Below are 26,471 nucleotides of genomic sequence, written 5' to 3' on the forward strand. Positions count from 1 at the left end.
GAAAGAGAGTGATGCTTTCCTGACTCTCTGACCTATCACTGCACTCAGTTTTGGAGGCCTGTAGGTGATTTGCATGCAGGGGGGGGAGAAGAATCGCTCGCTTGGAGTCCGTCCAGATCATCTGCGCTGATGGGAAGCGCTCGCCTTGTGACATTTGGCACCGCTAATCGCCTCTCCGATGACAGTTTGTGATGCGGCGAAAATGTAGGCTCCAGATTGTGCCGCAAACGTCATCGTTCCTGAGCCAGAGAGCACCAGAAAAAGACCAACATGATGACAGCTGACAAGGAGAAAAAGAGGTAAATGCAAATTCTTTCTTTTTTATCCATTAAAAGCACAAAAAGTCAATATTTAATAGAGTATTAATGCAACAGAATCAGCTGGGATCTGGGGGTTAAAAAATAACATGCTTCCTCATGGATTGAGAAATTCTGCACATCTTTTTTTTTTTTGGAGAAAGTTTAGTGCAGTGTCATTAAAATTAAACCAAAAAAGTTTATAAATTAATTAATTTCTATAGTTTTAGATTTAATTTATTTTCTAAAATCAACATTTTAAACTAATAAACGATTTCGGACTCAAATGTGTTTAAGTACCAATCTGGTCAATTTTACTGTTTTTGGGGCTCAGTAGGCGTGATTAACCCCTTACTGCCTAAAAATATTTCCAGCACTTAAAATATAACTATATATTTTTACTTTCAAGTCCAAAGTAGTAAATTAAGGTAAATTTGGAGCAGAAGTGGTTTGATGCATTAATAGAGGTCAAACTGGGTTAAGTAGACCATCACTCGACCTTTCATTAACCCCTGGTCAACAATGAGATGCACTTTTGTACTTCAGCTAAATAAAGAAAATTTTTCACTGTACAGAGATCAGCATCAGGGTGGAAATTACATTTAGAATTAAATTTAGTTCATTTACACAGAAATACATCCGCAAACCATAAAAGTCAGTCAAAATACTTTCACCTTATTGGTCAATTTTTGCTTCACTAATTTTGGAACAAAAATATTTTTTTTTAATATTCGTTTGGATCAATCTCATAAACTAAGAAGAAAAAATGTAGCAACTATAAAAAAATATGAACATAAAAAGAAACATGAAGATATGTTGAAGTGAAGTCATGGGATCTGGACTTAAAGTCAATTGTAACCTGGTTTGAAGGGAAATTCTTGTGTACCACGTCTTTCACTTTTTTGTAGTGAGACCTTTTGAAGTCGGTCTTTTAGTCTGCGGTTGTCATTTCTAACCAGTGGACTTCCTTCTTTACAAAGACAGGCAAAGTTGTGTCAGTCGTTGGAATGAAGGTCATATTAGAACTCAATCCAATGGGTACGCCCGATTTCTGCTCAATTCAAATTGTAAAATATAATCACAAAGTTAAATTTATCACAACAAATTATTACAACACAATTTTACAAAAGCAGAAAGTCGGTTATAAAATAATCTGGTAAGTAAATAGGTCATATTTGAGCTTTTCCAGTTGCATTCCTGAGTTTATCAAACAAGCCTTGATTTGTGTCCCTAAGTGCCACTTTTGCGATGTACTATTAGATCTACTAATATCTTCTCCACAGAGCAATCAGCCGAGAAGCAGCCAGAAAGAGGAGGCGAGTGGAGACGGACGTTTTCGAGGATTTGTCTCGCCTCTTACCCCTGCAGCCTTCTGTCCGCTCTCACCTGGACAAACCCTCCATCATCCGGCTGACTCTCAGCTACATCCGCATGCACACTCTGCTCAAAGGTAGCAGAACACTGAGATTTAACCACCTTAGCTTGAGAAATTACACATTTTTTAGCCGAAAATGTTTTACTTTAGAAGGTAAATGAGATGTTTGACTAAAAGTAGGCAAATCTTAGATGCAGTGATGTTGGAACCAGACAGGTGGAGGACAAAAGAAGAAGTGATTGTGTTGGAGATGTGCAGACTGAGACGCCTTCACTTCAAAGAGATGCAGTAAATTCTGACTGGTCTACTATTTATCTGTGTAAACTGAGCCACTTTGCTTTTTCCATTTTGCTTGTTGTTGCTAAAGTGCATCACAGGAAGTCTCACACATAATCTGAAACTAACATATGTGGGCAAAAGATACTCAGACACCAAACTTCTGTTGATTTTCCCACAAAAAACTGAGAATTTAAAACTGTTTTCCATGTATTAGAAAACATGAAGACAGATGCTGGAGCCGGGGATGCAACATGGGTTCAACATGGACTGGAAGTGGAGGAGGGATTTAATGGAGGACAAAACGTGGAGCAGAAGGAGTGCTGGGCGTTCATGCAATCAGAGGAGGTGAACATGTACCTGAGGGTCATGGAGGGATTCGTGATGGTCTTGTCCACCGAGGGCGACATGATCTTCCTCTCTGACAACGTCAGCAAATACATGGGTTTGACTCAGGTGAGGAAACATTTTTCCACCACAGAAATCGAAGTTTCAGGAGTAACTTGCTGTTTGTTTCCGTCAGACGGAGCTGATGGGGCACAACATTTTTGAGTACACTCATCCCTGCGATCATGAGGAAATCAGACATAACCTCCGTCTGACAGCAGGTGTGTGAGACTCCTGGAGATCAGTTGTGTTTCCTGTGTGTGCTTTGTTCTAGCGTCAGTACATCTGTAGGTTTTTTTTGTTGTTTTCAGAGGATGTCTGGTGCAGCCAGAAAAGAGATTTTGTCATGAGGATAAAAAGCACTCTGACGCACAGAGGGAGAAGTGCTAACCTCAAGTCGGCCACATGGAAGGTTGATAGAAATGACAACGGTTTTGCTGTTCTGAAGAGTTTTGAATCCGTTTGACGTGCGTTTTTTTGCCATGACTCCAGGTGCTGCACTGTCAGGGCAGAGCCAAGGTGTGCATGGCCTCGTCTGCAGCGTCCTGCTTCCTCCTCACCTGCCGGCCTCTGCCCCTCTCACACACCCTTCTCAGCACTCACACCTTCACCAGCCAGCACAGCATGGACATGAGGTTCACGTACTGCGACCAAAGGTGCTTCAACTCACAGCTCACATACATGATTTTAAAGAAATTGACAGATTTGGAGTTTTTTTTTTTTTTTTTATGCCTCCTTGTTACTCAAGAGTATTTGCAGCAAATGGCAACATGGAAAAATAAAACGATAAAAATTATGCAAATGGCAACAATAATAGGTGCTTAAAATGTGTTGTATTTTTATAAATGCATTTATTCACATGTTTTCAGTAACTTACTTTACAAAATGTAGACGCAAACTGACAAATTGTAAACCCAACAGTAGCTAGATAGGCTCCAGCAACCATATGATCCCGAAAATTGTGAATACAGTGGACTCTGAAGATGGATGGATGGATGGATGGATAAGGTGAATTACTAAAATGGGCGCGCTGATCCAAGCTGGTACTAGAGAGGAGGATGTGGTGACTGGGGCACACTTTTGCCGAGATGTTGGCGAGGAAAGCAAAAGTAACGAGGAATGATGGGTAAGGATGGTGGTGAAAAAAGACGATATTCTTTGATGACAGATGATAGCAGACGGGTACATAGAGATGTAACACGTGGTGAAGGTAGAAATAAAGGTGGAGGTGGTAAATGCCAAACTAAGCACATATGAGACTTGTATGACATGTTGGACACAGTGAAGGGAGAGACAGACGTCTACAGATTGGCAGAAAAACAGATGGAACGTGATGAAGGATAGTTAATATATATCAATGGGATAGTTATAGAAATATGATGACAGGTTTATGAAGTAGTACGTAATATGGATGTCATAAGTATAAGAAAAGATCACACATGGAGAGAAGATTTTGAGTTTTCTTGTAAATTATTTATTGTATGGGAAGGTGTTGATCCCGTTTTTAATTGTTTCATCCTATTACTGTGATGTATTTTCAGTTAAAGAGAAATATTAACATTATGATTTTTGCTTTAAATTTTTATATATTAAATTTTGTCCCCTTCTGTGTGTTTTCCAGAGTGGCTTCTCTTTTAGGCTACAGACCCAACGAGCTGCTGGGCCGTTCCATCTACGATCTCTGTCACACACTGGACACAAACTGCCTGAACAAAAACCATCTGAACTGCAAGTGTTGAAGCCCTCACAAATGCACCTTCTGTTGCCCGCACCTGTTATAACTCTTCTCGCCCTCTGCAGTGTGCTTAAAGAGCCAGTCCGTCAGCGGTCAGTACAGGATGATGGTGAAGGGTGGAGGTTATGTCTGGGTTGAAAGCCACAGCGCCGTCATCCCCAGCAGCCGACCCTCCAGGTCCAGACCCGTGACTCACCAGCCCCTCTGCATCCTGACTGTCACTTATGTGCTCAGGTGAGGTTTACTGGTCGGGATTAAAACTCCACATTAAAGTGGTTCATTTTCACTGTGCTAGCAAGTAAAACATTTTAGATTGACAAATTTGTTGCACAATATTCTGAAATCCATCTGTGTAGACATCCATAAACTTTGGTTTAGGTCATAATGTTTCACTAAATTAAAAAAAAATCCGAATTTTAGGCTAAATGTGGTTTACTATTGCTAAAAAATGCATTACTTTTTTCTAATCTACATTCCTTCTCTACAATTTTATGTTAATTTATTTAAAAATTCGAACAATAAATAAAAAATGCTTAATTCTACTTTATTAATCTCTCAGGGGAAGTTGGATGAGTAATTTTAGGGAACTGCTACTTTCACCATGTGATTAGAACCCATAATACCATTCATTCATTTTCTAAACCCAATGATGCTGGAGCCTATCACAGCTAATGTTAGGTGAAGGTTGATAGTCTGTGACTGCACGAGGAGAACATGGAAACTCTATACAGAAAGCTTCCAGCTGGTATTTGAACCAGAACCTTCTCTCTGCAAGACAAGAGTGCCACCCACTACACCACAGTACCGCCACTAACCCACAACAGTTTCTACTACTTATTTGAAAAATTGTGAAGCTTAAAAATAAGTGTTTGCAATTTTATAAAATAAAATATGTGTGTTTGTGTGTTACAGTGGAGTGGAGGAGCCGTCTCTGCAGCTCTCTTTGGACCAAACCACTGACAAATACTTGAGCTGAAAACTCCATCTCCATTTTCTGATCAAAAAGCAAGCTGCTTGCCTTGAAATTTTAGACGCTTTTTGTTGAATTAACCACATTAAAATGTGTCTTTTTTCAAAGCACCTTGCAGTCTTTCTCTTATTGTTGAGACTTTTAATTAACAGCAACTCTTCACTTCTCACTTTTAGTCCTGCAGTTGCATAATCGGTGCAGCAGTCTGACTTTTATCACTCAAACCAAAGACTGGAAGCGTTTAGATGTTGACTGTGGTTGACTGACAGTTGATGGTGCATAGTAACCGATCACGTGTTGACATAAGCAGGTCTCTTGACTTTTTTTTGACCTCCACCGGCCTGACCCTACTTCCCGTGAGGTTTCCTTCTGGGCCACCTGACACGTGTTGTCTACAGAGGCGGCGCACACAGATATACAGACTTTGCTGATCAGGAGATGTGAGTAGACGCAAGTCGAAGCCGCAGCTTCCTGAGCAAAAGTACCCAATAGGAAAGTTCTCGTGGGAACTTCTTCAACTTTTTACCTCTCCGCGTCTGCACGCACACATCCATGATGTCTAAAGTTTCGGTTCAGCTTGTTGCGTTAAAGTTAAGCTGCAGAAGAAAAAAAAAGCTTCGACTGAAATGCCATAACAAGCGAATAGAGGAAGTGCCATGACCCTTGCCCCCTGCATGACCTGCTGCCATCACACCTTGTGGTTTTGAGTAGGAAATCATCACCTCTTCAACTCCATTTCTGACTGTTGACTACCGCACCCTTTTATCAGATCTGAATGTTGTGTTTTGGTGAAATTCTACCTTAAATCGCACATTTGTCGCCCCAATTTTTGGTTTAATTTTGCAGCCTCTTACATTATTTTTATTTAATTTTTCAAAGCATTGTTTAATTGAGCAATTTTTGTTAATGACATGTTTATTAAAACACACACAAAAAACGGCATCCCCTTTTACTGTTTTAAACCAAATAAAACAATCTTTTTTACCGATCCCATGTCCATAAATGTTCCAATTTTAGTGGTTGTTGCTTTTAAACTAAATTAATTAACCAGCTTACTTGTTAAGATATTTTTTACCAATGTTTTGACTCTCTTAGGTCTTAGAGTGTCAAAATTCTACTAAAAATATGATTTGCCCACATATTAGGAACATGTAAACCACTTCTCAAAATCCACTTCTTTTTTACTCAAACCAAAATGCTGATATTCGAGTATATTAGCTTTTCCACAAAAAGCTGCTATTGCAGATGATTCATATGGACATCATGTTTATAATCAGCAATTCTACTCTGGTTCATGTCAAACATCACAAGAAAACATTTAAAAAACCTCTGTGACTCTTGTTTATCTGTGTCTTGAGTAGAGAGTTTCTACCCCTGGATCATCAGGCTCATAAACAAAGTACAACAAACAACACCAGGATAATAGTATACAACAGGGCTGTCAAAATCTAAAACACACTTTAGTTTGCAGGCCGAACAAAATAAACAATTATTGAACACCTTAAGAGTACATTTTTAAAACTTTAAAAAGGCAACTTTGAAGCATAATTACAAAATAGATATATAGCATTACCTGCAATAATGTTAGTGGGAATGCTGTAAGCTGAAGTTGGCCGCTGAAGATACAGAAATTGATAACTAAAAACATTGAAGCTGATAGCTGAAAATGCTGAAGCTGATAACTAAAACATTAGAGCTGACTGCTAGCTAAAATATTAGCTAAACGCCAAAACAGCCTAAAAACAACAAAAAACCCAGGTTAGCTTAAACGGCTAGCACTTAGCTGAATTATTAGTTAAACTCCAAAATGGAAAAAAAATGATAAAAGCCTAAATTAGTCAATAGCATGTATCTGAAATATTTGCTAAACTTTAAAACAGCCTAAAAAAAAATCCTAAATTAGCCAAAACAGCTAGCATTTCGCTGAAAGATTAGACAAACTCCAAAATGAAAAAAAAAAAAACTGAAAAAAGCCCAAATTAGCCAAAACAATTAGCATGTAACTGACATATGATCTAAACTCAAAAACAACCTAAAAAAATCCTAATTTACCCAAAACAGTTAGCAAAACAGCCTAAAAAAATCTTAGTAAATGCCAAAATACTCCAAAAAGCTTCCAGAATACCAATTTTTAAAACTTTAAAACCATAATTTTTTAACATAGTTATGAATAATAAAAGGCAGGAATATTATTCCAGAATAAATCTATTCTATTCTATTCTATTCTGTGTCGTTTATCCTGCAGAGTAGAACTTTGCTGTATTAAAATAAAGTTAAACAACATTTTTAAAAAATCCTTGAAGGCTTACTAACGCTTTCACTTAACGGTGTCACTCTTGCAGTAAATCTAAAGTATTTACACTTTAAGAAACACTTTCTATGTTTTTTATTGATTTGTTGAGTCATCAGCACAGGGAGCTCTCATCCATTTCTATTTTGCTCTTTCTCATGTGCCGCCATGGTGTAATTCCTCCATCTAGTGTTGATTTACAGTCTCTGCATTCACAGCAGAAACGTCACATGGAGAGGTGGGTTCATGTTACAGTAAAACACTAAGCATTTATATACATCTGAGCTCATTTAGGATAAAAAAGCAGCACTGAAAATAAAATATTGTATTAATTTTACTTTGCATCTAGACTTTAACATGCCTGCTGCACAGTTTACATTAATTATGATTTTATACTGAAACTGTATTGAAAAAAATCAAAAAACATTTGGAAAAAATGCACTTTTATATTCAGACAGATTTTGCATTAATTATAAACCGTTAAACATACATTATTTGCATGCCTAACAACAATATAACTTTTAACATTTCTTTTTTATTGGAAATAAAATAATAAATAAAGTAATATTTTGTCTCTATTCTCTTTGTTTTTACACACTAAAGATCTACAGTTAAAAATGACTCAAGTTAGGTTGTTTTTTAACCCGAAGTTAAAAAAGGAGTAACTTATTTTTTAGGTTATTAAAAAAATAAAATAAACTAGGTTCGATTGAAGCCAATTTATCCCCCAAATTTAAAAAAAAAAAAAAATATTCAAATATACATCCCAACATTCATAACACAAGAATTAAGTTGAATAAATTACGCCAGTGTTTTTATGAGTTGACTTTTTTTGTTATTTCACTGTTCTTTTACTCATTAGTGACTGTTTCGAGCTGTTGGAAAACACACATCACAACTTTTATTGTTTGTAAGTGTTTGTAAGAACATTATCTGTAATAATTTGTAATAAACTTTAGTTATCACTTCCTGAATTGATTATTGTATTGAACTGAAATTACTCCAAGCTCTCACTCTTCTGTCATCATTTGTTCAGACTTGGATAAAGATTACAGCTGACCTTGGAGATGTTTTTCTTTGACAATTAGGGAGCACATTAATTATTAGTCCCGACTCAGAGGAAACTTTCAGTTCTTCAGATTTTCCAGTAAAACATTCAATGGAATTCTGAGAAAGGATGCAAATTGTTGCAGAAGTTGATTGGTGTGCTTTCTGTTTTAATAGAAATGTTAAATTTGACCATGAGAGCTCCCTTCCAGGATTAATTGACTGTGTTTCTCTGAACCTCTACTGTCTGCCTGTCCAGAAGGACGAGGACGACTCGAGGATCTGCACGAAAATGAACAAGCACACTCAGACACAGAGCTTTCCCAGAACCAGCAGCCACTTTCTGCTCTCCGCTGACGTAGAAAAGCACCATGTGACTCGGTTGTTCTGGCTCCTGTTTACTTCGAGGCTCTCCTCTGCTGTCAGGCCACACCTCTGCGGTTTGGTGGGAGTTGTCAGGCAGGCAGCCAATGACATTAGAGGGTTCACCATTTGACATGGGAAAGATAAATCAAAGTGTGCTAGTGGAATGAGGAAAGCAGAAAGGGGAGGAGAGTGGGGGGAGATAAAATGAAAGATAACCAGGACCATGCAAGCAGGAAACGCAGGTCCTCTTTGGTCCAATGCAAGAAGATTTTGACAACCGTTCAAAGTTCTTCAAATGATTTTTCTTTGTATCTACAAAACATAATGTGTTCCTTTTTTATTTTTGTAGACGACATTCAAAAACAGAAAAATTGTCAAGCATACCACACAGAAAAAAACACACCAAGTACTGTAATAAGTACTCAGATGAGGTTTTTGAGTACTAAAGTTTGATAAATGACTTAATTCTTTACTCTCCTGATGCTTACATTGTCTCAGTCCTGTCCTGATTAAGATCTAATATGACAGCTCTATGTGGCCAAACACTAAAAATACGAGAACTATAATTAACCAAAAAAGAAAAGAAAAACAAAGAAAGACAGAAAAAAAACTTCTAAATGGCTTTTAATTTAAAAAAAGGGTCCAAATGACATCCTGGCATTCTGTAAAATTACTGGTCTAAAGTTTTTCAAAATCTGAAACTGTAAAAGAAACTGCAGTGTAAAAGCTGTGCATATCTTTTGTTTAAAACGTTCAGTAAAAATGCTTAGCTAGAAATATGTCAAATAAATTAGCAGAAAAAGACATTTAAGAGAGTTTTAAAGACTTGCAATGAAAATAGTGTTTAAATGTTTTTGCCGTGTTCTTATGGCATCTTTCTGATTATGAAGGACGTATTTAAGAAAATTAAGCTCAAACTTATTTATTCAAATCTTTAAGAAACAAGAGCATATAATAGAATGCTGTTGAAAATGCTTTTAGAAGCAACACAGTCATGGAGAGTGTCCACTTGCAGATAAATAGATCCATGTTTGTTTTTGTTTTCCTCATCTGAGCTGGCATCAGGATGAAAACTGTACAGCTGGATCGCTCCAGTATTGCTCCCCATGTTTTTGTTGCACCTGTAATGTTAAGTTGGGGTTTTGAGGGGCTGTAAGCTAGCATAAGAGAGAGATGATGGGACATAAGGGCAGGCTTACTTGTGCCAATAGTCCCGCCCACAACTCAGAAGCAAATTTCTAATGATTTTTTTCTGCTTTGCAGAATTTATGTCCATAATTAAAAGACCACTAGGAACGCTTTTAGAATAGATCAAAAGATGATCAGAATGGGACTTAAAAAAATCGCAGCAATAAAATCAAACGTTTAAGTCAATGAGGACGCACTGAAGAACACAGACGGATACACAACTCATGGAAAAAAAAGCTTTTGTAAACAACTGTACTTCGTGGAACACAAAGAGAACTGACAAAAAAATTGACATTAGACAGAAACAAGTTTCTTAGTGATATTTTTTCCGCTACAAATGCATTTGTAATATCACCAAATTTGTGTGGCTTTAGTGCTCGGGCAGAGAATAACTATTGTCTTGTAGCTTGAGTTGCACGCTCAGCTCTTTTGTTTATCTTTACTGCTGTCTGCTTATCAGCCAGAAGAAACAAAGACCAAACATATGAACGCTCCAGCAGCATCTACTTTCTCTGCTTCCATCAAGAGAGCTACAATCTCCGCTTGCTGTCCTGGTTTCCAGAGGTGATAAAACTACACAACAAAGCAACCTGGAGATAAGGTCTGCCACTATTGGATTAGCAGATTGGAACTCTATATATTATTATTGTGTCTAATTAAAGGTTTATTAAAAGTTAGTGTGGAGAATCATACACAACATGACCTCCATGCTTTTCACACTGTGTTGTGTAAGTGTGTATTTGTTCTGATGGTTGAGGATATGAGCGGGTATTTGTACTTGCATCCCAGGAAATGGGTGGTAATCTTATCTGGTGTGCAGAGTCCACAGGTACAAGTCCAGGTCAGGGCCTCGTTCAGTCCAACTCAGCACTCCGTTGCGTACGGCGGCAAGCGTACATGTTTGTGTGTGAGTGCAGGAAACAAATGATAACATGTTGAGCAACATCGCTGCACCACTTCACTATATCTTTGAGCTTCGGCGATGGGAGCAGATAAAACTGGAACACAGAGTCATCCTGAAACGCAGGTTTGTGGATATCGCGTGGATCACTCCATACTGAAATGTTGCTATTCATCACACATCTCCACAATAAGTGACTGACAGACCACAACTCCTGCTGAATCAGCACTTCTCAGATCAAATCAATTTCAGCCACCCTGTTTGTGTTGCTTCAGCTCGACCTCGTAGAAACTACCAGCCAACCTCTGCATGCAGGTTCTGGTGTGAATCCACTGCAATATTTAGTCTGACATATCCTCCACAATCATTCATGCAGCATGCACGCTGCTCCCTCCCAATGAGGATAAAAGGCAACCTAATTACCTCAATTACATTTATTGTTCCTATATAAAGAAGTGGATCAAGAAAACACTTCCTGCCTGATAAAGGCTTTCACTTCACCAAAGATAAATAAGTTTTGTGCCTTTTTTAAGCAATATTCCAAAAACAAAGTCCATATTCTCTTTGTTACAAGATGATTCAGCACCTTATACTTACTTGCACAGACTTCCTCATTAATGATTGTCGTCCATGAGGTAAGTTAATGCACCACTTGACAGGCCTTCCCAGCTGCTCACTGAGCAGATTATGGAAACGCTGATGGCTGCAGGCCGTGGGAAGACCCTTTGGTCAAACCAAACAGCTCGCCTGCGGTGGCTAGGACTCACCCAAATCAATGCTACTGCACGCTCCACAGATAGAAGATTTGTTTATATTTAGCATGAATGCAAAGCATTTTTTCTCCACATCTGCACCTCATATTAAAATATTAAATAGAAAATCTTGCCTCCTGGGAAGTTGCTAAAATGTAAAGCTTTCATTTTCTTCTCGCTGTTTACCTGTTTTCTGTTGTTCAAATATTTGCACTGAGTTGAGCCAGCGCCCTGCTGATGTTGACAGATGTTCATATTTGGTCTACTGAACATTAATACATACTTTTGAACCTTACATTATGTATTTTACAGCATGTTTTTTAGGTTTAAATGTTTAAGACTGTTTGTTAGGTTAAAAAAACACACTCTGATCATCTTTTGATCTATTTTAATAGCGTTCTTAGTGGTCCTTTAATTATGATAATGCTGTAGCCAAATTTTTTTTTTAATTGTTGTTTTCCTGGACAATGTCTGCAGAATGTCAGAAGTTCATTAGAAGTTTGTATCTGAGTTGACTGTTAGCGCAGAACAGCCCCGCCCCCCTTCCCATTACTGAGAGCTCTCTGTTTACAAGCTTTCCCACTAGGTTACAGGCCGCAAAAACTGCCCAACATTTTGTGTTTACATCACAAATATAATCATTTCAAATTACATATCTTTGCATGCTAAATGTTTTCAATGCAATTGTTATCAGATTAGGTATTTAAAGGGGAAGTGACGTATATACAATTTTTAGTATACATAGTCTTGAATTTGAATTATGTATTAACAGGCAGGTAATAAATATAAACTGGAAAGTGCGAATACTGAAAACTGAACCCAGTCAAAATGCTGAAGCATCTTCAAGAAGAAAGAAAAACTTCGAAAGCAGACATAATTGACACAACTTGCAAATGTGCTTGTTTTTTTTAAAGCCAAAAAATGTTTAAAATAACAAAAAAAAAATTAAAAAGAAAAAAATGCAAAAACCTGCTATAAATGGTGAAAATACGCAGAATCCATGATTGTTTAAAAACAATAGTGACAATAAATAAATAAATAAAGTTTGAAACTATTTTAAATAATGTGAAGCTAAGCAATTTTATATTAAAGATGGAAAACCTTTTTTTACATATATATTTTTTTATGAATAACAATGTCTTTGGATTGGCAGCAAACTCGTGAGCGCGCGCTGTCAAGCGGCGCGTGCATTGTTGGTCCTCCTCTTCCGCGTGCGTCCTCCCTCGCGGAGATCCTGGTGCTCCCTGGCTCGTGCTCCTTTTAAAGCAAACTGGCACAGAGTGACATTTCCCACTCGGCCAGAAGACGGGACACGGTGAGGAGCTGCTGTGTCTCTCATTCTACCCCCTCCGTGTAGTTTAGTTCTTTTCTATTTTTCTCGTTTACATCGTTAGCTTCTTGTTTTAGTCATGTATCGGTATTTTGGGGAACTGTTGAGCCGCTCTGCGGGCAGTGCCCTGGCCTCGGGATGCGTGGACTCCGCTCTCCCCGTGTCGTCGTCTCTGATGCGGGTCCGTCGCTATGCCGATGCGGCCAACGAGCCCGACGACCCCAACTTCTTCAGGATGGTCGAGGGCTTCTTTGACCGCGGCGCCACCATCGTCGAGGACAAACTGGTGGAGGACCTGAAGACCAGGGAAACCCCCGAGCAGAAGAGACATCGCGTGCGGGGCATCCTGCGCATCATCAAGCCATGCAACCACGTCCTGAGCGTGTCGTTCCCGATCAAGAGGGACAACGGAGAGTGGGAGGTGGTGGAGGGGTACCGCGCTCAACACAGCCAGCACAGAACACCCTGCAAAGGGGGTAAGAACCGAGTCAGCCCTCCTCTGTTCCCCGCTAGCTTTAGCTACATGTAGCGTCCGTTAGCAGTCAAGCTAGCTTGTCAAAACATTTAACAACTTGCTATTAACAGACGATAAAATAGTGCAATTGAACACACATTTGCGAAAATAAAAACTCGTGGCTTAGAGAACGGTAGCAGTAGTTTCCCCTTGTATGTCAATGACCTTCCTGCTCACTGGTAGCGGCGACGATTAGCTTAGAAAGCGCTCAAACTTCAGCAGTTTGTTTTGTCTTCAGAATACATTCAGTGCACCAGTTCTCTCTTTTAGACTCAGTTTGATGGACTCCTCTTACTCTTTATTCTAAAGGGGGTCAGGTGGCTAATTTCAGAGGATGTGCATGCCACCGTGCATCTCTACATTAATGCTAACTATGCATTGCTAACAAACATTATTTAAAAAAACTTTATTGACAAAATTGACAATCAATACATAGTATCAAAACGCAGAAAAAAAGGAATAGGGGAATAAATGAAAAAAGAAACACATTTACAGAGGTTATTTCTATTAATCACAGACTTAAAAAGATGAGGACTAAAGCAATAATTATAAATATATATGTTTTAATATGTTACAAGCGATTAAAGGCTAACAAACATCATGTTACATTCACAATTATACATAAAAAAACAACATCTCCAACAGTTTTCAATCTCATACTGATTTCTCAGTAAAATTAGCTTTGTATGAGATCAAAGCACTGATAAGATGGTGTATAGTAGTAGGCCCAGTAGGCGTGGAAGTCTGTAGGATGGGGGTGTATGTGTTTAAAGACACAGCTATTTGCTAGCATGTTACAGGTGGGGTAGGGCGTGCCAGGCCTTTGAAATCCTGCAAAACCTGCTTGTTGGAGAGGATTAGGGAGGCGAAATAAAATAAAACAAAAGTAATCCGGATGGCAGTTATTAGATTGATGCTGATGTCTGCATATGAGATGGTATCGACATCACTGTGCACCAGAACATTAAAAAATGTTTATGTTAAATCAATAACAGCCTACTGTCTCTGTTTAGCTCATAAAAAGTCTAAAATGTTTTAATCATCTACATAGAATCCTGTCAAGAGTGAATATTTGATTTGTTTGGTAACATTTTTCAAATTACCTGAAAAAGCTTTAAATTAATTTTTATACAGTTTGTGAATTTGGCTGTCCTGACAGTATTTTTATCTTACTGCAGGATGTGGGTCAGATTAATCCGTCTAAATAAGGGGTGTCAAAACTTTTTATAAACTGGACTAATTTTGTTAATATGGGAATCTGCAGGGCCTGCCATTATTTGAACTATTTTGATAACATTTGAATAAACTATTTAATAAGAATTTTATTGCAAAGGCATACTTTTCATTTCTTCCCATAGAGCAAATGCAAATAACTGTTTTTATCAAAATTAGTCAGTTTTTTGCACCGTTCTTTACCAGTTTGCATAGCATGTCTCATCTGGTAGTACCTCTTTGTGGTGAATAAAATGTAATTTAGCCATCGTACACAGTTTTTTGTAAGTGCTGGGGAATGCAAATTATTTCTGGAAATGTGAACAGGGGCCAGACTTTGGACATGCTTGGTCTAAACGTAGCAAAGCAGGCACTTTTCATGTCCAGCTTCATTAGTTTCTGGTTGTGCAGCGGCAAAGTCTGATTCATCAGGAATAATAGGACGGCTACACGAGCTGTTATCTTTCAGATGGATTAATCATTGATACTGAGTGCAGACCCTTGTCTGCATGAGGATCAAACTGCAAAGTGCAAAAGCTGTTTTTGCTCTTGAAACCCCTGACTTTAATGGCTAGACAAACTGAGCCTTGAATGAACAAACTTCTTTTTACATAAAAGATAAAAGGCTGCTTATTTGACTGTGGATGTTTGTGATTGCTTTTCACTGGTAATATCTATCAGGACTAGTGTTTATCCATCTCTGGAAGTTGCTTTTCTACTTTAGTTTGAAGTATCCCTAACAGACAATCCAATCATTATTTGCTGATTCTGCAGGGCTGCCCAACCCTGCTCCTCACCCTGCTAGTTTTCCAGCTAATCTTGCTCTACTTGCTGCCTATTACCTCAGTCTATTATGTTCAGTCATTGAAGTCTTGCACAAATTAGAGTAACATCCAAGAAACATATTTTAGAGCTACTTTTTTGACATAATTGCTGTCTTTTGCTGTAAAGGAGCTCCTGGGCATCACTGCGTTTCACTTTCAGTCCTGACTGCTGTAGAAACAGGAACTCTTAACTTCATTGTGAACTAGTGTTTCCCCCCTCGATTTCTGTTCGCCATTTTAAAGGAATGTGTTTACATAATTGTTTTGGTTCTTGTTGCTGTGGTAGGAAGATGGTTGGGTGGACAAAAGCATGCTTGTGTGCGATTTTTCTCCAGAAATCTGGCCTTTTTCCCCTCTTAATGTGGAATTTAATTTTTGATTACTGAATAGAAGCAGGAGTTTAAAAGCAGCTACCCAGAATGTTTCATCTTTCCATGTGCACAATCATTATGTAATTTAATACTGCAGCAATTATAGCTTGTGTTGGACGGATGGATCTGCTGTAATTTGACAGTAGTTAGCAGGCTGAACCTGAAGTTATCGTATAGCACACATGATGGAGAGTTTTTCTCAGAAATCAGTCTCCTCTTTGGGGTGTGTGCCCTTGGCTTCTCTCTGTGAAAGTAACCCTGGAAGGGCTATTTCTGGTATGGCTGTTCAGTCTCCCTCACGCAGGCTCTGCGCCAACGACGCCGATCCGTTTGACATGCGTAGCCCTCTTTTATGATCACGTCCAGTGGTTCGTATGTTACTACAGTAACGGTAGTAAACGTCACACAACAGGAACGTATGACTGTAGCTCCAGGGTAGGGGCTGGAAGTGGAGGCCTGTGATTGGCCAGCTCGGTCTCCACCCGCCCATTATTTTTATAGAGGCTGAGGAGCATAATGAGGGTGCCACAACTGTTTGTTCATGTTTTCCCTTCTCTGTTCAATGCATTAACCTTCCTTAGTACATTTAGAGAGATTATAATTGACAATATTTAGATGAATGTTTTTTTCCTTTTAAGTTGAAGGCGTTTTGTATTGATTGTCTGGTTTTGTTGTTTCTGCAGGTATCCGCTACAGTACAGACGTGTCTGTGGATGAGGTGAAAGCCTTGGCCTCTCTGATGACCTACAAGTGTGCTGTTGTTGGTGTGTATTAATATAAAAATAATCTGATTGTTACTAAAAAAGGAATAAACTTTTTTTTTTTCATACTTTTCCTAAATAATTGTATCCTCTTCCAGATGTGCCATTTGGTGGAGCCAAAGCTGGAGTTAAAATCAACCCCAAGAATTATTCCGTAAGCATCGGATGCCAACTTTCCTCCTTCCCTCACGCGATCCCACACCCATGCACAGGCGTGTTTAAATGACTGCTGCAGTACTTGAAATGCAGAAACAGAACCTCAAATAAACCTGGAAGCAATTTGAGAGATGATAAACTTCCTCATAGCTTTGTTTTTTTATTATATGAAGGAACATTAGAAAGAAAATGTGTTTAGTCTCATGATCTCTCATTTGTGGAGTTTAGTTTGGTTTACTATGGAGAAAATGTCTGACTTGTTGCTATGATTCTACTTAAAATATACAATTTTGTTGCAGGACAATGAGCTGGAAAAAATCACCAGGAGATTCACTATTGAGCTGGCCAAAAAGGGTTTCATCGGTAAGTCTCTGAGTACCGATTGTTGCTTTCCTCTTAAAGGGATGTAATTTCACAGTGGGTGTGGCTTGATTTCTTGTGATTTCTTCTTCTTTTTTTTTTTTTTGGGTAAAGGGATGAGGTTTGTATTTTTCCATTAAGGGAGGCGTGTTTCCCGTGGTTTTCTGGCCTGTTTGTTCAGGATGGGTGAGCCCATGGTGTGTTTCTTCCTGCCAGAGGAGATTAGACAAAATGAAAGGAAGAAGGATAGAAGTTGTATTTAAAAACTAGAAAACATTCTTTTTAGACACCATGACGGTGCTTTAAGGCTAAATAATTTTAAAAGATCTTATAGTAATCCTTGTAGACTATGTTTTATATGAATTTTAACATTATTGCATTTATTTTCACACACAATGCATTTCTAAATAAATGCAGCTGATTCAAACTATGTTTACCTTTTCCTTTGTAGCAAAAAAAAAAAATCTGGAAAAGCAAACCAGTGGTGTAAACATCTTTTTCACCTAAGTGGAGAAGATGAATGGGGAGGCGGAGTCAAACTAATGTGTAACATATGTGCGAGTTTGAAACAGAAAGACTGAATGTGCTTGAAGTGTTAAAAAATAATTGGCAGTTATGGAGAATAATTAATTTTCAGAGTAGAGTCGTAGTGTTTACTAAAGTTATGTATTTATGATATGGGCCGTCAATACTATGAACCTAACTTTAGTCTGTACTGAATGTCTTTTTCTTGTAAATATTTGACTCCCAAGCTTGTTTACCTATCAGCATTTTTTGCAACATTTGCTGAGGTTTTCAATTTCAAGAATACAAGGTTCCCCCTTCCTCTACGTCACTGGCTTCTCTGCATGCCGACTTCTCGTTTTAGATCAGAGGGGGGGCACATATGCATGACACAAGGGCACCGGGCTGGGTGCTCGCATTTCCATCGCGGCCTGGCCGTGTTTCTCCTGCAGGACGTTGACACAGAGATCAACAGTCTGAGACGTGCAGTCGTCAGCTGTCCTGCACAAATTGCTTAACCCCCTCCCTCCCTCTCCACCTTTGTGTTGACCAGGACCTGGCATCGACGTCCCTGCACCGGACATGAGCACCGGCGAGAGGGAGATGTCCTGGATCGCCGACACATACGCCAACACCATTGCACACACCGTGAGTTTGAAGCTCCCATAACCTGTCTGCCACGGCCGCAGTTTAGTCTGAAACGGGCCAGATTGAGAGGGAGGAGTGAGTCACGTTCAAACTATGAGCAATGGTTTCCTACCCCCTCCCTTCCCAGACAACTATGGAGACATTCTTCCTCTCTTTAAAACCGCTTTCACATTCAGGCCTGAGAGTTTCTCCTTTTTTAAAAAAATCTTCTCCGTTTATCACTGTCCAGTAGAAATGGACTAAACAGGATTTTTTTTTTTTTTTGTGCTGATCCCAAAGAAACTGTTTATTATTCTAGTTATTTAGTTAAAAGTAAAAATCCAGCACTTCTTAATCAGCATTTTAGATGGATATTAAAGTTTTCCAACATCTTCCTGTTCTATTTTTCCAATGAAAAGTCCTAACTCACCAAGATAATCACCTTTTAACTCATCAACACAGAGTCAGTTATTTTCCTGAAAAACATGGTTCAACTCCACATAAAGCTCACACATGAATATTTATTTATATTATTTGACTACCGTATATTTTATTAGAATAATTTCTATCTTTTATGTTTTCTTCCTGCAAACCCTCACAGGATGATGGGAAACATTCCACTGTTGGGTATTGAGAGCAGAGGGCTTGTGGGTATTTTGTGCTGACCTTTGTTTAGCTGCTCTTTGGTCAGGTGGCACAACACCAGATACTGCTACATGCGAGGCAGCTGTAGCACATGCTGGAAGTGCTGACAAAATATAAATAAACTCATGAGAGCTGCAAAAAAAAGTTATTCTAAAATTTAATAATATATCTTTGACTTTAAGTAAATGTGTTGAGGATTTTTTCACATTTTTTCAGTTTAAGATGTTTTATTCTGACATGACAATAACAATATTTCCCATGATTCTCTTTGCATATGTTTGCAGGATATTAACGCCCACGCATGTGTGACCGGAAAGCCCATCAGCCAGGGTGGAATCCACGGACGCATCTCGGCCACCGGTCGTGGAGTCTTCCACGGCATCGAGAACTTCATCAACGAGGCGTCCTACATGAGCATGCTGGGATTAACTCCCGGCTTCCAAGACAAGACCTTTGTCATTCAGGTGTGAAACACCCCCTTGTAGAGTCGGTCCCGCTGTCGTACAGAAACACTTGAATCCTCAGAGGATTTAAAACTTTATTAAAGTTTATGACGCGGGGGTTTTAGAGCTGCGTCTTAATCAAAGCAGTGCCATCTGTTGTAGCTCGGATCGTGTCAAGCGTGCAGACTGTAGTGAGCTAAACTCTGACTTTAGTTAATGACTTAAAAAAAACACTTTCTTTTTAGAAAGGCGTTCATTCTGTGAATGAAGAACTTGCTGTGTGAAGACAGAAAGTCACAGAAAGAGCAGTCTTGCATGTTTCAGTTCCTTGTGTCACATGACAACTCCTTATGTCGCACAAACACCGTCCTCTTAGAAATACCTCTATAATAACAGGTTTTTATTAGAACTCTGCAATCTGATATTTATGACTCATTCAGGGTGTTTCAGTGGATTTCCTCCCCTCATCAGCGGCATTCACGTGTTCTCCTGTTTCCTTGCAGGGTTGCTGTGACACCCTCTCGCTTTATTCTTCCTGCGACTATCAAAGAAACTGTTTTTCTTTTTTCTAAAAGAAAGCACTTGAAGAGTGTTTTTATGGTCGGATAAGCATTAAGAGAAGCAAAAGTCGTGACAACAGCTGAATCAGGACAAGGATTTTCAGAAAGCTAATCCTTTTGTATGTGTTTGAGGATTATGCAGGGCTGAGATTAGGATTCTGCAGAGATATATCAGTGAGACTGGAGAGCAGATCTCAAGTATGTACAGTAGGAGAGTTTAGACACTCAACTTTCTTACTGCCGTGACTATTTTTCTTAAGCCAGTGTGAATATCATGAGCTATAAGCACGTCGTAACACGTTCTTGAACGTGCTTATAGCTCATGATATTCACACTACACCAGCAGAGAGGGGCTACTTCCTCTTTTTCTACTGTTTAATTGCGCATTGAACTCAGAAGCCATAAAACGTGCGTTTATGTAAACTTTTCATTGGAATTAGCCACTTTCAACTGTAAAGTGTTTAATGACTTACTGTGCTTTGCTTTTGACAGGGCTTTGGTAACGTGGGTCTTCACTCCATGAGGTACCTTCACAGGTTTGGTGCCAAATGCGTCGGTATCGGCGAGATCGACGGAGCCATCTACAACCCAGACGGCATCGACCCCAAACAGCTGGAGGACTACAAACTGGTACACATCCCTGTTCTAACTTTCAGCTCAGTTTTTATCTCTTTTTCTCAATCAAATGTCAATCTACAAAGTATTTTGGGGAAAAATCCTAATCTTAGCGCTGCCTCTCTGTCTACAGCAACATGGCACCATCGTGGGTTTCCCGGGAGCCAAACCCTACGAAGGGAACATTCTGGAGGCCGACTGCCACATCCTGATCCCTGCTGCTGGAGAGAAGCAGCTCACGCGCAACAACGCCGGCAGGATCAAGGCTAAGGTGAATGTGGAGATTCACATCGAGAAGTTTTTGAGGCATTTTATACGAATGAGCAAAAAGTAAACACGATTGTTTCTCCTTTTCTGGGAAGATCATTGCTGAGGGTGCTAACGGTCCCACCACCCCGGGTGCTGACAAGATCTTCCTGGAGAATAATGTCATGGTTATTCCTGTGAGTCTCTTATTTCAAAACAAATCTTCAAGAAAGACAGTAATTCAACCCAATAACGGAGGGATGGATCTCACTGATGTGGGGCTCTCTCCACAGGACATGTACCTGAACGCCGGCGGTGTGACGGTGTCCTACTTTGAATGGCTGAAGAATCTCAACCATGTCAGTTATGGAAGGCTGACCTTCAAATATGAGAGGGACTCAAACTACCACCTTCTCAGTAAGCACTGACAATTCTTCTAAAATCCTCCTAAATATTTCAACAATACAGAACAACTAAAGACAAACTTTAATTGTAGAATCCCAGCATTCATACCCACATAAAAAAGACTATTTTTCCAAACTCTCCCGCACTAAAATAGGTTTTTAATAAACTAATTTAACATCAGAAAAGGATATTTACATTGTGTAAATGTTTTTAAGAGTTATTATTCATACATTCAGTTTTTATTTGCCTTTTTTCAAAGGAAAAACTGGACAGAAATGAGGGTTGTGGGTCATAAATGTTTCTTTTCGATGTTCTAACACATGCTGTGTGTTTATCAGACTAAGAGGAGCTCCGGCACTTTGTTTAGAGTTTTGAGAAGTGTTTAAAAAGATTTACAAATTGAGTTTACATTACCTGAACTGGCCCGGGGAATACTGCCTGTGTGGAAAAAGAAAAGGCTTAAAAAATCTTTTAACCCGTAAAAAAACAAAAACAAACTGTCCTTAAAGTGAAAATTATGTGGGATATACCACAACATTTCATATATTTTTCTGTTACATTGATATCACTGAGAGTTCTTATGAGTTAAACCATGACAAAATGAAAAAAAAAGTTTTAAATAAACCACATATGTTTCTTAACTTTATGAAATAATTCAAGTAAAAAAATATAGCAAAGTTTTAATTTTTCAACAGTTTTCTTCTATTTGTCACATATCTTTTTGTGAGTGCTAAACTTTTAAATTAATTTACTTCCTTTGTGGTTCTTTATGGCTTATTGACTGTTTACAAGTTTTAAAAAGATTTACAACTTTGATCATAGATGTTTGCTGGAAGTATCAAGAATGCTCCATTAGTTTTGTTTTATGGAGTCATGATCAAAAAAAGATAGTTTTTGAAGATCTTTATTTGTACTCCAATTCTTACAGTTCCACACATTAAAAAATAGTCTCAAACCCTAAACTAGATAAACATTTTTGATGTTTTGGTCATACTTTAATTTTAATTTTAATAAATAACTACCAGTTGTTTTTTTTAGTGTCTCCCAATAGTTTTCTATTATTAGTTTTGTTGTGTGTTTGTTTCCTGTGGCGTGACCTCTCCATAACGCCATCCGTCTGTGTTCAGTGTCCGTCCAGGAAAGCTTAGAAAGAAAATTTGGGAAGCAGGGAGGACCCATCCCCATCGTACCCACCGCTGATTTCCAGGCCCGAGTTGCTGTGAGTAACGTCTAAAATCGTCAAACAAAAAAATAAAAATGTATTTTACTATTTGACTTGTATAGTTGGTGAGAAGTAATTAAGTAATTTTAGAAAAAGTTAGTGACTTTTTCTTGATTTGGCAAATAAAAAAACTATTTGTCCAGCAGTTTTAATCAGAATTCCTGTCACAGGGTGCCTCTGAGAAGGACATTGTACACTCTGGGTTGGCCTACACAATGGAGCGATCTGCACGAGTAAGTCACTTTTGCACCAACCTGCTGCACTATGTGGATAATAATAGTTTAGTCAGGACTCGACGGCCTTATTTTGGACTTTACTCGTCTAACTTGAGCCTCTTTTTTGCAGCAAATCATGCGCACAGCCAGCAAGTACAACCTGGGTCTGGACCTGCGGACGGCGGCGTACGTCAACGCCATCGAGAAGGTCTTCAAAGTCTACAACGAGGCGGGGCTTACCTTCACATAGATGTCTCATCCAGACCTGCACTGCTTCACCCTTCCTCCTTACCCTCCAGCTACACCCCCTCCTCATTGCCCTGCTTCCCTCCACATTGTAAACCAGCCCTCAGAACATATCACTGTTTACCGCTGCTCATAGGCTCAGTAGCCGGCCTGGTGTTTATTCTGTAATCGTTGTGCTACCATTATGTTTCCGCACCTCGTCGAGGTAGTCACTTCTGCCTGAAGCAGGGAAAGTCCAGGACATTTGTCCCGCCCCCTCCAGCCGTCAGTCAAATGTTTCTGATATTGTGGAATAGCCATGTTCTCTGCATTCTTCCTGTTTGCAGGGCGCATGTGTGACCTTCTCGTTGCAGTTGTTTATGTTGACACCACTACAGTTGCCTTATTGCAGAAAGAAGTCTACTTTAAATGAAAAGATAAAAGGCCACTTTAATCTAAACTAATTTAAAGAAGTTTAGACGTAACTTAATATTAAAAAATAGATAGGAACTTTAGTTTGTCCTCTATCTTGGTGTCAAGTTCAGCAGTGGAGTTTCAAACTTTTAGGACTCCTATTTTCTTCCGTGTTTTTACTGTACTGTGGGTGGATGTGGGTGGATGCTCTCCTTCTTCCCTACGTTTTCCTTCTTTTTATCTTTCCCATTAGCTTCCGCGCAGCTTCTCCCTAACTGCTCTACTGGCTGAGAAAGAGGAGCAGAGATGGGCGCAAGGTCACACTGTGATCCCCCCTCCCCTGTTTTCTTCTATCCGTCCTGTTATTCAGCTTCAAATGTTCTTTTGGAGGAAAATATATATTTTTTTTTTCTTAATTTTGTTTTGGAAAACCAATAAACTGTTCAAAAACTGCATTTTATTTTGTGTGATTCTTCAAAGAAAGTCAGTCTAAAGCTGAATTGATGCTTTTATATTTTAGAAGTTTAATTCAAATTCTGACCTTTTCTGTTGGTTACATCAAATAAAATGTTGAAATGTTGCTTCAAACTGATGTTTACCATCAAAAACAAATCTGATGAATTAGATCAGAAAAGTATTTCATGAACACAATGATAAAATAACTTTAAGCCTTCCTCCTTTTCTATCTGGTTTCTTAAAAACACAAGAGACGGACCTTTCTCTTTCCCAAAAATGCCTAGAATATTCAGGAACATCCCGTCCTCTCCAACCAAAATTGTCCAGTTGCACCCTGTAGATCAACAGTACTGCCAGTGGTTGTTACAATGAGCTACAACCAGTAGTTAGAAGGTAAATGTAAGATTGCAAATATTTTAAAGACATCAAAGAAAGTCACAGTTTTCCATCCTATCTAATACTGTATTGTTCATTTGGTCATAATCTTGGTCAGCTATAGCAACTTACCAATCAGAATGAATTGTAAACATAGCAGAAAACCATTGGACCTAGATGCTATCAGTCCATAGTGCACTAAAAAAAAAGTCCAGTCACATTTTTTTAATCTACCAAAAACTATTATTCACAGAGCTCTCCCTTTTCATATATGATATCATTGAAAAGTTCCAAATGTCCTGTGTAGATACAAAAAAGAGTTAATTCAGTAGAATGCAGATCAGGTGTAGAAACATCCTCTACAGAGGACAAATTTGCATTGACGATATTCAGGAGATTTGGTGTTTCATCTGAAAGAGACCAAATGTAATGAGAAATAATTTTGTTTTTGCATTTCTGAGTATTTTTCCTTTTAAATATTGTCAATCAAACTGTCACAGACAAACTCTGATTGAATTAATGATCTTCTTTACATCACAACAGCTCTGCTGCACATGCACTAAACCCCTCAGCTGGCCCGGCTAGTGTGTCTAGCTCAGGTGCTGGAGAAGAGAAGATGGCATCTTCCCATTAACCGCAGTTAAATGAGCCGCCATTCACATTTTTGTGGTCAGCAGTGTTAATTTTTACAGAGAATTTTGATTTAGTTTTAGTCATAGTCTTTTGACGAAACTAAGATTTAGTTTTAGTCTCAATTTATTCATGTTGATTCTATTCATTTTAGTAAAATTTTAGTCGACTAAATTACAGTAGATATTTAGTCGACAAAAATATACAGTAAAGCTTTTTTAATGAAATTTACTAAGTATGAAAATATGAATAACACTCATAGATTTTACTAATTTGTAAAAAAACAAAAAAAAACAAAAAAAAAACATTTTACTTCTTTCCAAACTTGAAAATTCATCTTCAACAACTTAAAACATTCAAAGAAAATAAATTATATTTCCATCCTATTTATAATAAATGTCTGAACACAAAAAAAACTTGTATTGAAGAGGTAGTCAAGTGCAACAAAGGCATAAAAATACACTCACTAGGGAGTAAGCTGTCCCATCACGGCATTTGCTATTTGGGAAACTGAGTCTTTCAAGGGGTCTCCAACTAATTTGGCGAGATGTCCAGTAACTCCATCAGCTTGGTAGACCGGGGTCCGAACATGCAAAAACATTCAGACAATAATTCACTTCTCTGTTCTTTTATTTTTTTTTTACAATGTGTGTTAATCAGCAAAGAACTTCTTTATCTTATTGTCTCAAAAAGTATTTATGTCATTCATTTTTTTTTCTTAAATATACATACATGACTTGAAGAGTGAAGATTTCACATAAACTTGCTTCCTTATAGTGCAGTATCTGTGCTCTTTCCCAAACTTTAACATTCTCCTGTATTTCCCTTAAAGTGCAACAGGTAACATGAATGTACCTCAAAATACATTCATAATTATGATTCATAATTATGCAAATGTTAACTTTCTGTTTTACAAGTCTTAACAGTAGGTTGTAAATAATACTAAATATTCATCACTCAACTAATAACTGATGAGTGCAAACAACTTTATGAATATAAAGATAACCTGCAAAATAGACTTATCTCAAAGTGAGAAATGAGCATGAACACTGCCAGCTAATATCTTAACGACAGTGTTGTGAAGCTGTCGGACCTTTTCTTGAAGCTGTTGTCCCCCTTTCCCCTCCAATATAGTTTATACCATCACTTCCATCCACTCTTTGAATCATTTCAGTCACTTTTTGTGCTTTCCCAAAATCCATTCCAGTTGTAGTGAGCACTTGTGACCTCGTTGTTGTGCTGTTAGCGTCTGTGTGTTCCACGTTCGTATTGTCCTTTCAGTTCGTGTATTTTCCGTGCCCACGGCGCTGATTCTTGCGGGTAATTTGTTTCAAGAGTCTTGTGTTTTATCGTGTAGCGCCGCTTGATATCGACGCTTTTAACAAGAACAACATACTCCATGCTTATAATACACAACGGGCTTGTAGAAGTCACTGCTGGCAAATGAAAGCGAAAGCTTCGGTCCACTCACATCGAAAGACACAATCTGATTTTCAGAATTCACTTTTCTCATTTTAAATAGATCGATTTATCCCTCAATCCCAACATGTAAACATTGGCACACCGCTGTGAACTTTTGCCGGCTGAAGGACCCCAGTCCGTACGTAGCTGTCCTCGCGCGCGCCTGTTCATAACCCCCTGCGGTTAATAATAAATGTAATATCATATTTTTTTTAACTAAAAATGCTTGGCAGTCCGGATAAAGGGTCTCGGGGTCCGGACCCAGACCACGGTCCGCCAGCTGGGAACCCTGATGTAGACAAAAATAAACAGAAAAC

General features: G+C 38.5%; 2 protein-coding genes across 4 annotated transcripts; both read left to right on the top strand.

The window, feature by feature from the left end:
• The first annotated feature begins 83 nt into the window (after positions 1–83).
• On the top strand, positions 84–5,877 carry epas1a (endothelial PAS domain protein 1a). Of its 3 annotated transcripts, none has more exons than XM_036217093.1 (9): positions 84–299; positions 1,580–1,746; positions 2,165–2,403; positions 2,471–2,555; positions 2,646–2,746; positions 2,827–2,990; positions 3,956–4,062; positions 4,135–4,303; positions 4,982–5,875. In XM_036217093.1, the coding sequence occupies exons 1-9, from the start codon at positions 271–273 to the stop codon at positions 5,043–5,045; spliced, it is 1,125 nt and encodes a 374-aa protein (XP_036072986.1). In that variant the 5' UTR covers positions 84–270; the 3' UTR covers positions 5,046–5,875. The 3 variants fall into 3 exon arrangements, with proteins under 3 accessions (XP_036072986.1, XP_024140779.1, XP_036072987.1); XM_036217094.1 differs by lacking the exon at positions 84–299 and adding an exon at positions 1,863–1,959 and having other exon boundaries at positions 1,611–1,746; positions 4,982–5,877; XM_024285011.2 differs by lacking the exon at positions 4,982–5,875 and having other exon boundaries at positions 4,135–4,307.
• Positions 5,878–12,784: 6,907 nt separating this feature from the next.
• On the top strand, positions 12,785–23,687 carry glud1b (glutamate dehydrogenase 1b). The gene is made up of 13 exons (XM_024285719.2): positions 12,785–13,389; positions 16,518–16,598; positions 16,694–16,749; positions 17,051–17,114; positions 18,169–18,263; positions 19,172–19,351; positions 20,383–20,520; positions 20,639–20,776; positions 20,868–20,948; positions 21,045–21,168; positions 22,284–22,375; positions 22,549–22,611; positions 22,724–23,687. Exons 1-13 carry the CDS (start codon positions 12,993–12,995, stop codon positions 22,841–22,843), a joined length of 1,629 nt encoding a protein of 542 aa, XP_024141487.1. The 5' UTR covers positions 12,785–12,992; the 3' UTR covers positions 22,844–23,687.
• Positions 23,688–26,471: the final 2,784 nt, after the last annotated feature.

The sequence above is a fragment of the Oryzias melastigma genome, linkage group LG19, assembly GCF_002922805.2.
Source record: "Oryzias melastigma strain HK-1 linkage group LG19, ASM292280v2, whole genome shotgun sequence".
Taxonomy (NCBI): Eukaryota; Metazoa; Chordata; class Actinopteri; order Beloniformes; family Adrianichthyidae; genus Oryzias; species Oryzias melastigma.